The 12,718-nt window shown below is 50.1% G+C and overlaps 1 protein-coding gene across 2 annotated transcripts in view; it reads left to right on the forward strand.

Annotated features, from left to right (window-relative positions):
* Positions 1–12,366, forward strand: part of ATOX1 (antioxidant 1 copper chaperone) — a 13,287-nt gene extending 921 nt beyond the window's left edge. The window contains exons 1-4 of one of the 2 annotated variants that reach the window (XM_008692474.2): positions 227–360; positions 6,938–7,013; positions 9,616–9,784; positions 12,230–12,366. In XM_008692474.2, coding sequence (XP_008690696.1) covers positions 355–360; positions 6,938–7,013; positions 9,616–9,740 — 207 coding nt within the window. In that variant the 5' untranslated portion in view covers positions 227–354 and the 3' untranslated portion in view covers positions 9,741–9,784; positions 12,230–12,366. Of the gene's footprint in view, positions 1–226; positions 361–6,937; positions 7,014–9,615; positions 9,785–12,229 lie in introns of those variants that run through there. The other variant, XM_040630388.1, reaches the window with a different exon arrangement.
* The last annotated feature ends 352 nt before the right edge of the window (positions 12,367–12,718 follow it).

Consider the following 12,718-nt stretch of genomic DNA (forward strand, 5'->3'; position numbering starts at 1 on the left):
GGGGGGGGGGGGGGGGAGCTTATTCCCTTCCCCTAATACACGCCTGACACAGAGCAGGTGGTCTAAGAATGACCAGTAGGCGTTGGAGGCTGGCCCAAGCGAGTGGGGAGTCTCCCGCCCCGCCCGCCGGAAGGAGGCGGGGCGGCCAACGAAGGTCAGGTGGCTCTCGGCCCGCGGGGCCAGGGGGCAGGGCCTAACTGCCGGCGGGCCGGGTGGGGGCGGGGCCTGGCGGGAGGGGCGGCTCTTGCCGGCGCCCAGCCCCGGAAGCACAGCCGGGCCAGCGCTCCGAGCGGGCAGAAGCGTCCTGCCGCAGCCGCCGTCACCGCCACCGCCGCCGCCAGCACATCCATAGTCATGCCGGTGAGTGCCTGCTCGCTCCCGCCCCGCGCAGACCCGGACCCCAGGCTTGCGCCTCGGCTGCACCGCCGGTCGATCGGCCACACGTCGCTCTTCAAGTGCTCAGGCCGCAGCCGGAGCTTTTTTGCCTGCCTTCTCAATTCCTCCCCATCGACTTCCAGCTTCTGTGACCCTCCAGAAAATCCGATCCGAAAGGGGTTTTATGTTGGAGTTAAGCCTCAGAGCATCGGAGCTGTAAGGCCTCCAGTGGTTACAAGCCCAACCCGTCCCTGCATAGACGGGGAAACTGAGACCCAGGGAAGGGCAGAGTCGCCGAGCTCACCCAGGGAGCGGGTGGCGAGCTGGAACTGGGACCTCTAGTCCCTGCGCCTTCCCTCTGTTTGCCCCTGACTGCGGAGCTGGCTTGAAAGGGGGAATGGCGGAGGGGGTGGGGTGGCTGTTGCTTCCTGGACGGGGCAGGTTTTCAGAGATCCGTGATTTTCTTTCCTTCCCCCTGCGCACTCTGGCCCATTTTCAGTTCAGCCCTGGGCGACACTGAATGGAGACAACAGTGCTTTTAACCTTTCCTACCGATCACTTTCTGAACCTGAACCCAGGAGCCCATGAAAGGTTAAGGGACCTGCTCAAAGTTGCCAGTTGCTCAGAGTTTGGGGAGGAATGAGCGGGTCTTAGGCGCCTTTGCCACTCCATCTTAATGCCCATACGTGGTTGCTCAGGGTCTCATTTTGTAGAGAAGAAATTAAAGACTTTGGCAGATAAAAAGAGAAAAAGCCCAGTAACTTAACTGGAGGAGACGCCTTTAGGCGTTGGGTGGAGGCAGGATTAAGTCCCTTATCTTCAGGCTCCCAGTCTCTCCTGACCTGACCACTTGGGAAATAAACGCCAGACAAAAGCAGTTACACCGGATTGAGAGTACGCTGTGATGCCAAGTGCGTCCTGTAGATCCTGGTTGGGGTCACGTGGTGTTTAGCAGTTTCCCCCAGGGTGCCTAGTTTATGGCTGTGCTTCAAGTGGGTACCCAGAGGTGTCCCACAGATGCCCTGTGTCTTAGCAGCCTAGCTTTGGGGAGCTGGCAGGTAAGCCAGAGGCCGCCTGGGCCAAGTCACAAACATCTCAGGTGTCATTTCCCTTGGGTCTTGCCAGGTGCCTTGAGACAAATCCTCAGACAGCACAAAGTATGGACAAAGAACCTGACATTATCAGCCCTCCTACTGGAGTAAATCAGATGCCTGTGGCAATGTTAAGAGGACAGCATTAAACACCCTGGGACTGGGATAGTCAGGGTCACCAGGTTTTTGTAGAGGGTGGCGGTGAAGGGAAGGCCGGCTTGAGGATCACTCTATCCTGTGTTCACTTCTGGAGATTTCGACAAACAAAAGACCCTCCAGAGGAGGTGGTCAGAATGAAGAGGGCATGTGGCACCATATTACAAGCTGAGCAGCAGAAGAGAGGAGGGTATTAGTCAAGGGGCTGTGGTCAAAACTGGTGCATGTATCACCTGAGAGGTTTCTCAGACAAAAACTTGGAATCTCAGAAGCCTCTTTGAAAAATCTGTGCCCTTGCTTATCAACTGGGTGACCTTGGGCAAGCCGCTTTACCTCCCTGTGCCTTTATTTCCTCATCTGTAAAATGGGGATAAAATGTGATCTCAAAGGACTGTTGTTAGTATTACCTGGAAAAATGCCAGTAGAATACGTAGCCTAGCCACTGACATCGCTAGTCCCCAAGAAATGGCAGCTCTTGTGTCGTCCTAGGACAAGTGGGGTAGAACTAAAGGCAGGCAGGTGTGAACCCCATTCTAACAAGGACCATAGTGGTTAAGAGTTTAGGCTTTGAAGACATTTTCAGTCTGGGCTCTGTTCCTCACTAGCTGTGTCACCCTGAGTGACCTACCCTCTGAATCTCAGCTCCCTTGTCTGTCAAGAAAGGATAATAATGGCCGTCTCATGGGAACCTTGTGATGATTAAACAAGGTAATGTGTGCAAAGTGTCGAGAACAATGCCTGGCATGTAGTCCGCATTCAAATATTAGTATTCGTAAACTCCTAATCGACATTGTGTTCAAAGACGAAATATCCTGGATATTTGAGAAAGACTTCCTTCTCTGGGAGGGCGCTGGACAAGGTAACCCCACTGCATTTCTGCCCTTCCAGTTCTGAGATTCTGTTAAAGAATTGCAGTTTCCTGGACGTTTTCATTGTTTTAAAGGACCTGTCTTAAGAGGTGACAGACCTGTCTGAGGCTCTGAGGGGCTGAAGCAAAAGAGGGCTGATCTTGGGATTCTCTGTAAAGCATGGATTACTCTGTCCGTGAAGTAGATTTTCTACCACCCCCAAACTGACTTGTGCAACTCCCGAGTTGAGGGGAAGAGCACTGAATTGTCGCGTTTGCCACCCAGAAGCTGCCTCCTGGCTTCTGACCTCTGTGCTGGGGAGGATGAAAGGAGACCCTTTCTGTAGGCAGCAGCAGAAAGCTTCACGTATCTGTTGACTTTAGGTTCTTGGGCAGCATAAACTTGTTCTTCACAAGGTGTCCCACTTCCAGAGCTCTTGCTGAGAGTCAGGGTCACGGTGGCAGCTCTCAGTACTATTGGCTGTTCCACAGCTAGCAATATGTCCCTGGAGCCCGGAACGCCTGGGTTCACATCCCAGCCTTGGCCCAGACTCGCCTCATGACTGTGGGCGGCTCAGTGAACGCCTGGGAACTTCCGTTTCCTCTGGAGTAAAATAGGGTCTCTAGCTCCCTTTCCAAGCCCAGCGAGAACTAACTTAAGATACTGTGTACAGAGCATTTGGCCCATAGGGCACTCCATAGATTTAGGTCTTACATGGGTCGTGCAAACTCTGAGTCTTTGGGTGGGTGGGTATACAAGTGCAAGCTGTTGACAAATCTGGGTTGTCTGTTGGTTATTCTAGAGCAGGAGTCAGCACACTTTTTCCTGAAAGGGCCAGGTGAATACTTGAAATGCTTTAGGCCTCACGGACCATGTGGTCCCTTTACAACACTCAGCACTGTCATTCCAGTGTGAAAGTAAGCCAGTGGGCTTAGCAGTGTTCCAGTAAAACTGTATAAAACCAGCTCACAGGCAGGCTGTAGTTTGCCAGTTCACATTCTAGAACAGCATCTCAAACCGTAATGTGGGCAGGAATAAACTGGGTCTCTTGGTTTTTTTTGTGTTTTTTGTTGTTTTTTTTTTTAAGATTTTATTTTTTTAAGCTCGCTCTCCACCCAACGTGGGGCTTGAGCTCACAGCCCTGGTATCAAGAGTTGCACGCTGCTTGGACTGAGCTAGCCAGGCACCTCCTGGGTTTCTTGTTAAAATGAGGATTCTGATTCAGGAGGCCTGGGGTGGGACCTAAGATCTTGCATTTTGCAAGCTGATACTGTTGGTCTGAGGAGCACACCTTACAGACAAGAGTTTGAAATACTTGCTGCAAATCCTGTTTTCCAGAATTTGTTGTGGTTGTTGTTAAGTAGTCATACAACAAGCTAAAGGAATCAGGGGTGTTTAGAAGAAAAGAAAAAATAACCGTTTTCTTTAAGGCAGGTTTTGCAGATTTGGCCTCAGGAAAATAGTGGAAAACCACTCTTAACTCTTTTTTTTTTTTTTTTAAGATTTTTTTATTTATTTATGTGACAGACAGCCAGCGAGAGAGGGAACACAAGCAGGGGGAGTGGGAGAGGAAGAAGCAGGCTCCTAGCCGAGGAGCCCGATGTGGGACTCGATCCCGGAACGCAGGGATCACGCCCTGAGCCGAAAGCAGACGCTTAACGACTGCGCTACCCAGGCGCCCCCCAAACTCTTAACTCTTGGTCTTAGTTTCCCCTGGACGGCATGATGATAAGCCAGACCCAAACATGTTCTGAGACTTGGAAAGAGCTTGAGAAACCATTAGTCCAGTTTTTCTCAGGTGTGTGGTCTTGCCTCCCTGTGTCTCCCCAGTGGGTTAAAAATGGAGAGAGTCCCAGGGCCTAGTCCAGAGCCTCAGAGCTAATAGGAGCAGCTGCTTGCAGAGTTGCACGTCCTCAAGTCCCCAAGTCATTCTTCTGTGCACTGAGGTTGAGAAAACTTGAGTTGGCTAATACCTTTTTGGTAAGATAAGATGACTGGGCCCTTAAGGCACAGGGATTTTTTTTTTTTTTTTTTTAAGGGGCACAGGGATTTTTGCCTGAGGTCTTCCAGCAAGAAACATTGCTATGTCCAGAATTCCAATTGAGATAACAAATTTGAAATATTTTGGAATGCTTGGATGCCTGGGCACCTGGGTGGCTCAGTTGGTTAAGCATCTGCCTTCGGCTCAGGTCATGATCCCAGGGTCTTGGGATTGGGGATCGAGCCCCAAGTTCAGGCTCCCTGCCGAGCAGGGAGCCTGCTTCTCCTTCTCCCTCTGCCCCTCCCCCGGCTCGTGCTCACACATACTCTCCCTCTCAGTCTCTCTCTCTCTCTCAAATAAATAAATAAATAAAATCTTAAAAAAATATTTTGGAATGAAAGTAGCCATTGTTTTCTGAAGTGAAAGAAAAGAGAGCTGTGGAATAAACTAATAATAATTCAATGGCTAATTTTTCACTCACTGGAGACTACCAGTAGGCTCCAATCTCTTAATGTTTTAGTTACCTGTTGTTCCTGAGGAATGACCCCAGACCTTGGTGGTTGAAAATGAAAACGTTTATTTTATTTTAAAGATGTTATTTATTTATTTGAGGGAGAGAGAGAAAGAGATCACGAGCAGGGGGGAAGGGTAGAGGGAGAAGCAGACTCCCTACTGAGCCAGGAGCCCAATGTGAGCCTCGATTGCAGGATCCCGGGATCATGACCTGAGCCGAAGGCAGATGCTTAACTGACTGAGCCACCCAGAGGCCTTGAAAAGGGTAAACGTTTATTAATTCTTAGTTTCTGAGAGTTGGGAATCTGGGGGCAGCTCTGCGCGGTGTCCCTGGCGCGGGGCGTCTGATGAAGCTGCAGCGAAGGTGTCTGCGGGGGCTTAGTCATCTGAAGGAGCGTCGGCCTCCACAGTGGCTCCCTCACATAGCTGTTGGCTGGACACCCAGTTGCTCACCATGAGCACCTCTCCATAGGGTTGCTTGAGGGTCTTTAAGATGTTGCAGCCAGCTTCCTCCAGAGAGAGAGCGAGAAAGAAGCCACGATGTTTTTCATGACCTGGTCTCAGAAGTCACATAACATCACTTCAGCCATATTCTGCTGGACACACAGACCAACCCTGAGACATTGTGGAAAGGGGACTTCTCCAGGACATAAATACTCAGGAGGTGGAGGTCACTGGGGCCATCTTGCATGCTGGCTCCCACACTTAAAATGATTATCTCATTCACTAACCTGGAGAAGGGACTCTCATACCCATTTTGCAGCTGTAGAAACCAAGGCATGAGGAGTTAAATAACTTATTCGTGGTCATACAGCTTGTAAGTGCCAGAGCTGGGAACTGAGGCTGGTCTGTCTTCTGGAGATTTTATTTATTTATTTAATTAAATTATATTTATTTATTTGTCAGAGAGAGGGGGGGAGAGAGTGTACAAGCAGGGGGAGCAATGGGTAGAGGGAGAAGCAGGCTCCTGCTGAGCAAGGAGCCCGTTGTGGGACTCGATCGCACAGGACCTGGGATCATGACCTGATCCGAAGGCAGAAGCTTAACCAACTGAGCCACCCAGGCGTCCCTCCAGAGATTTTAAAATAGAAGATGTATTGGTATAGTAATCTTTGTCTGAAAGCTAAGGAGGGACCCAGAGGTCCTCAGCCAGCTGTGTCAATCATCTGCTCACTCAACAAAAAGTAGTAAGCACCTATTGTGTGCCAGGCGCTGTTCAAGGATCAGGTTGCATTAGTGAACTGAACAAAGCTTGCCTTCAGGCCCTTGGAGACTACAGGATGTTGAGCCCGAATGAAGAGTCCGGGAGTCTGGGTCCCCTTACTGACCCAGCCTCCAACCCACTGGGAGCCCAGGCAAATCCCTTCCCTTCCCAGGACTCAGGTGTTGCCTCTGACAGTGAGGCACGTGGATGAGAACAGAGAGCTCCGTGTATCAGAATACCAGAGACTCTTATTAGCCAGAGTAGATGCCCCAGCCCACACTTCTTGATCAGAATTTGTAGTTTTGCGAGTTCCCAGGTGATTGTATTGCAGATTATCTTCTGATGCGTAAATGAGACCCAACAGATCAGCATTGTTCAGAGGCCATGGGCCCACCCATGTCAGGGTTATCGGTGGTCTCGAGACAAACCCATAGCTCAAGAATCAAGATTTTGAAGGTAAGACTAGAAATCAGCGTTTTAAACTAGCTTCCCAGGTGATTCTACACATTGTGTGCTAGACACTGCTAGAGGATTTATAGGGATTATCTCATTCAGTACAACAGCCTGTGAGATGGAGAAACCCTTACTTCGCTCCACTTTACAGTCTAATAGAGCGAGGCTCAGAAACAGGCGACTGGTGAGTCTGACGACAGCCAGATCTTGCCCTGTCTCTCTGTGCTCTGTCTTGGCCCCTGCGTGGGCCTGCGTGCTGGTGGGGCGTGTGGGTCCTGCTGCAGGACTGGCTCATGGTCCCCTTTGTTTGTTTTAGAAGCACGAGTTCTCCGTGGACATGACCTGTGAAGGCTGTTCTAATGCGGTCAGCCGGGTGCTCAACAAGCTGGGAGGTGAGTGAGTGGCCCTCGAACAGGGGTGAGGTCGGGGAGGCCGATGCACTTAAATTGTGTTCCAATGCCTGCAGACGTGGAGCAGGAGAAGCTTGAGCTGAAGCTGATAATAACAGGAAAACTAAAATGTGTTGAGCTCAGTGTTTAACATGTGCCCAGTACTCTGCTTGGTGGCTTCTGTGGACCACATCATCTGTTCCTCACCAGAGCCATTTAGGTGGCTTCTTGAACCGTCTCCATTATAAGGAGGAGGAACTGAAGTTCAGAGAGGTTGAGCGACTTCGCTGAGCTCATACGGTCAGTAAGTGGCAGAGCTGGGATTCGGCCACACAGTCTAGCTCACAGTTCTGACAGCACTAGTTAATATGTTGGTGAGCTTCAGTGTGGTCATTCTGCAAACGATTCAGTGGAGTATCATTTTCTATTAACCTTTAGAAAATTGTAATATTTAAAAAAAAAACAAAAAACGAACTTTGACTCGAGTCACGTGCAGAACTCCTAAAGCGCCTCTTCTGGACATATTTAGAAAACTGTTATTCTGGGGCGCCTGGGTGGCTCAGTCGTTAAGCCTCTGCCTTCAGCTCAGGGCGTGATTCCGGCGTTCTGGGATCGAGCCCCACATCAGGCTCCTCCGCTGGGACCCTGCTTCTTCCTCTCCCACTCCCCCCGCTTGTGTTCCGTCTCTCGCTGGCTCTCTCTCTGTGTCAAATAAATAAATAAAATCTTTAAAAAAATAAAAATAAAGCCCTAGATGATACCCAGATTTCAAAGGGCTTCCACGTGGATGTGATCCCATTACACTTGGAGCGTTCCTCTGAGCTGGCTTTTCCATCTGTGAAATGGGGATGTTGACACCAGAGCCCAGGAGGGGAAGGGACTTGCCCAAAGTGAGTCAGTGGCTGGTTTCTAGTCCTGGAAACTGGAATCTTAATTTGAAAGAGTCTGAAGCAGTAGGAAAAACCTGGCTGCTGACTTGCCATGTGACTGTGGCCTCTTCTTCCTGGGGCCGGCGTCTCCCTGGCTGTGTATGGGCGTGTCAGCCTACGTCAGCTTCTGCTGTGGATCCCGTCAGAGTGAAACTGCTCGGAAGCCCCTCCAATGTGACATGGCACGTTCTGGATGAACTGAGGGGTGAGGGCGCGCCTGCCTTCACCCTTGACGGCTTGAGGACACCCGACCAGGAAGCTGGGCTGCGAGGAACACAGTTTGAAACCCACTGGGTTAGATGATCCCAGAGTTTCTTCCAGCTCTATGATGCTACCAAAATACTTATTCCAAAGAGGAGGGAGACACTTCTGAACCAAAAGACAAAAATCCAGTGTGCAGCAAGGACACATTGCAGTCTTTTCTCCCTCAGTATCCGTCAGATACAAATTCAGGCGTTATGAGAATCCTGTGCCGTGGGCTTTTTAAGACTTTTTGATGTTTGGGGATCTCCCTTTGAACTTGGACGGGTTTCTCCCCATCTTTCACTCCTATCTCTGCTTGGGTGGCCTCTTGAGGTGGCTCAGAAGGATTTTCTGAGTTGGGGCCTTAGATGAGCAGTACTGGGCCTGAGGAAGCATAGCTGATACCATACGTGAACCACAGGGCCTGGCCACCCCCAATTCCTTCATGTAAAGATGGGGAAACTGAGGCCTGGAATGGGCAGGACCCGCCTGTAGTCATCCAACAAGTCATTGGTGAAGCCAGGCCTAGAACCTATCAAGGGCTTTCCCTCTGCATTCCACTGTTTCAACAAGACATTCTAGGTATTTCCATGGACTGCTCTGGGGGAAAGGGAGGTGGCTTGAAATTAGCAGAGCCCTTTTAGGGGTGGTTTTACAATATCCACATTTAAAATGTGCCAGTCTGTTGCTCCCCAATTTCCATTCTGTAGATTCACGGTACAGACATGTTTTCACAAGTTTTGTGTTCAGGTATGTTTACTGTAGCATTGCGGCAGGGGCTCGAGTAGCTACGGGGCTTCCACACTGTGGAAGGCAGTGTAGCTGTTAAAAAGGGAATGAGGTACATCTGTATATGCTGAGATGGCAAGACACCCTGGACACTGGAAAGTGAAATATAGCAAGACCTGTTTATAGCGGATGATGCTTTTTGGGGGACTGACTTTCCATTTGTCAGTCTGGGAGAAAGCCTGTGTGGATGCCATGCTGTTTGTAGTGACTTCTGGAGGCCTGCCGCTCTCTAGTTTTATTCAGAAATATTTGCTTTTTTTTTTTAATGGTGTGTCTGTATCAATTACTTTTGAAATGAAAAAGAAGAGAAAACTTAAAAGGAGCCCCAGTCTCGAGCAGGGATTGGCAAACTATGGTCTATGGGCCAGATCTAGCCCACAGTCTGTTTTTGTGCAGCGGAGAATGGTTTTTACATTTTTAAAGGGGCGTAAAAACAATACGAGGAGAAGAATATGCAGCTGAGTCCATGTGGCCCCCAGTGCGTAAAACATGACTCTGGCGCTTTATAGGAAGAGTTTGCTGATCCCTGGCATGGAGGAAAGGGGAAGGTGGTTGTAAATAAGAATTCTGGAGCCTGAACTCTCTGGCTCTGACTGGGAGGGTCTCTGCTTCCTCCCCACACACCCCACTTCCTTTTCCTGCAGGAGTTGAGTTTGACATTGACCTGCCCAACAAGAAGGTTTGCATCAACTCTGAGCACAGCGTGGACCTTCTGCTGGAGACTCTGGAGAAAACAGGAAAGGCTGTTTCCTACCTTGGCCCCAAGTAGCAAGGGCCTAGACCCCTGGGCCCAGGATGGACCAAAGGGAGCAGGTGGGTGAGGCCCCAGCCCTTGTACAAAATATTTCATTATCTAATGCAAATCCCGAGTTCAGGGAATCCTTACAGCCCCCTGAGAGTACACAGAGCACTGTGTTATGTCTCCCAGGCTCCCTTTTATGACTCGGGGAGCGCATCTCATGATCAACAGGGTTTAAGTATAGAGTGTATGAGCCTGAGCAATACTTTGATAAACTGTCCCATCCGAGAGGGCCCTATGCCCTGGCCCCATGCGCCTGCGCACTGACCAGGTAAGTTAATTCAGCTTGGCCTCTCTCCCCACTCAGAACGCTGTCAGCTTCCCGAGCATGCCCTCTGCCCTGACTGGTACAAAAACAATCCTCATGTCCAAGCTAGATGTCCCCTTTAATGGTCCACAATCCAGAGAGGCACGAAAGTGTGGCACTGTGCTGGACTGTGCACTGTGGATCCAGGACAGACCTCACTTACCGATTCAACGCTCCTTCCCTCTGTGCCCAGCTCCAGCATCCTTCATGGCACAGCCCTCCCTGGCTGTCACTGCCCTTGTCATGCTTGAATTACAGTGACTGCCACATCCCTGACGTGGATCAGTGTTCAGTGCCATTGAGAAACTTGAGGCCTGGAGAGGGGAGGGGACTTGACCCAAGCCCCACACAGGCAAGGGGCAGAGGCAGAATGAGAGGCGTCCCGAATCAGAGTTCCGTCGTGGCCGGTGGCCTCGTCCCTGTGAATGGGCCCGCGAGAGCTCCCGGGCAGAGGCCAGCTACAACTGACTGGTGGGCTGTGGCCGTGTCCTGTGTATGAGGTGACGTCACATGCAAATGTCAGATGCACCTGTGTTCCTCATCCCCTTTCTGTCCATGGACACAGCTGTGATCAGGAATGAGCCTAGGATGAATAACGGTGTCCTCATTTCACACTGTGACTTCAAATACTTCTTCCATTCTAGAGACTTAGGCCTTTCCTCTCTAAAATGGGGCCACAACCTCTATCCTGTTTTCCTGCTGTGTGGGGTTTACTGGGAAAGCCCTCTGAAAATGCAGGATGGTCCTCAAAGAGATACGTTTCCACCATGCTGCGGATCAGTGTTGCTCCTATGGGTCCTGCCACCCCTAGGGGTTTTGGAGGAGAGTGATGGGTGGCCTTCTGGGGCCCTCCATCTATACCCGGTCGCCCTGTTTCATACTGGGCCTCTGTGTCTGATTATAAGATTGTGGTTGATTAAAGTGCTCTGACAAGAAAGGATGGAGACAGGGAAGAGCCAGCATTTCCTGAGGAGGCGAACCACATGGGGGAGCCCCGACATAGACCCCTCGCATTGGAGACTCCTGTCCTGAGCATGTGAATCTTGTTCAACTAAAAAAGCCATGCCTGCCAGTTGTAAACCATGGGTAACTTGATGTGTGTTCTTCTCGTAGTAGTTTTTAAATTTATTGAGGTGAAATTCACATAACATACAATTAAAGTGTACTACTTAGTAGAGTCATTGCATTCCCAATGTTGTGCAACTCTGGTTTCAAAGCATTATCACCCCAGAAAAATGCCCCGAACCCATTAAGTGGTCACTCTCCACTGCACCGCCCCTGGGAGCCACTAATCTGCATTTGGCCTCTCGATTTGCCTCTTCTGGGTGGTTCATTTAAAAGGAACCATACAATTTCACTTAGCATAATGTTTTCAGGATTCATCCAAGCTGTACCACAGATCAACACTTTATTCCTTTCTCCAGCTGAATAATTCGCATAGTTTTTAATTAATTTATTTTTCTTTGCTTTTTTATTATGGAAGCTTTAAAACATATGAGCAGTAAAATGAATCTGTACGTACCCATTACCCAGATTCACTGATAAGTGATTGCCGTCATTCTTTCGTTTCATCTTTGCCCATTATTTTGAAGCACATTCTCGATACCAGCTGCTGTGTTTGGACAAGCATGTCAGCAGGCATGTGTAGTGGAGAGGCTCCTGCAGATTGAGATGCACAGAGCTTGGTGAGATGAGCTTTCCCCCACACATCCCTGCAGCATCTTGCTCCGTCTGTTTTAAGATGCTCCCCAGTGACCAATTTGAAGCCAGGTTTGAGTGTTTCTGGGTTATGAAGTCACCTCGACGACCTGTTCATCAGCAGATTGTTTGCTTGTGATTTTGTTCATTGCCTCCCCAGTGTGAGTTGAAACAGGACGGGGAATACCATCCCAGAAGCCCGGGAGGTTCCCCAGCAGGTGTTGGCGGAGATTGGCTGTAGCGAGACTCATGGGTTCCAGCCAACCCGACTGTAACAGACGTGGTGGGAGTAGAGTGCAGGGCTGAATACTGCAGGGCTGGTTCCGCTTGGTTACCTGGGTTTCCCACTTCATCGCCCACAGCTGCCTCTTCGTGAACCTCTGCTCCTTTTGCAGTGCCTTCGTGTGCACAGCAGGTGGTGCTTTCGCTCCGTCTAACTTCTCGTCTCTTCCAGGACGCTGATCATCTCCTGCCTCCAGACACACCCGAGGCCAGGCTGTCCTGCTCAGCCATGGCAGTTCTTGCGGAGACCCTCACGTGCCGTCCTCCTCCCTAGCTTCCCTGCAATAAAGTCGAGCCACTTTTGTTGGAGGTGTTGTCTCTTGTCATGTCTGGATGTTGCTTGCTCACAGGCTCTGAAGGAGTAATTACAAGGCTTCCTTGCGCTGGAGTTCTAAGGGCTCCTCTGCAGGAGCACCACGCCCAGCCGATGGTGAGTCTTTGCTCTGTGATCTTCGGCAAGTCACTTCTCCTCTCTGCACTTCACTTTTCCTGTCTACAAAGTGAAGATGTTGGGCGACACTGGTGATCCCCTCTGTTGTCAGTATTTTGAAAGACTTCTGTCTCTCATCAAGTACATTGCATTGAAGGGGTGTTAAATCTTACAGCAGTTAGGATAGTGGGTAGAGAGGCTTGAAGACAGACTGCCTGGGACAGAGTCCAA

The sequence above is a fragment of the Ursus maritimus genome, unplaced genomic scaffold, assembly GCF_017311325.1.
Source record: "Ursus maritimus isolate PB19 unplaced genomic scaffold, ASM1731132v1 scaffold_15, whole genome shotgun sequence".
Classification (NCBI taxonomy): Eukaryota; Metazoa; Chordata; class Mammalia; order Carnivora; family Ursidae; genus Ursus; species Ursus maritimus.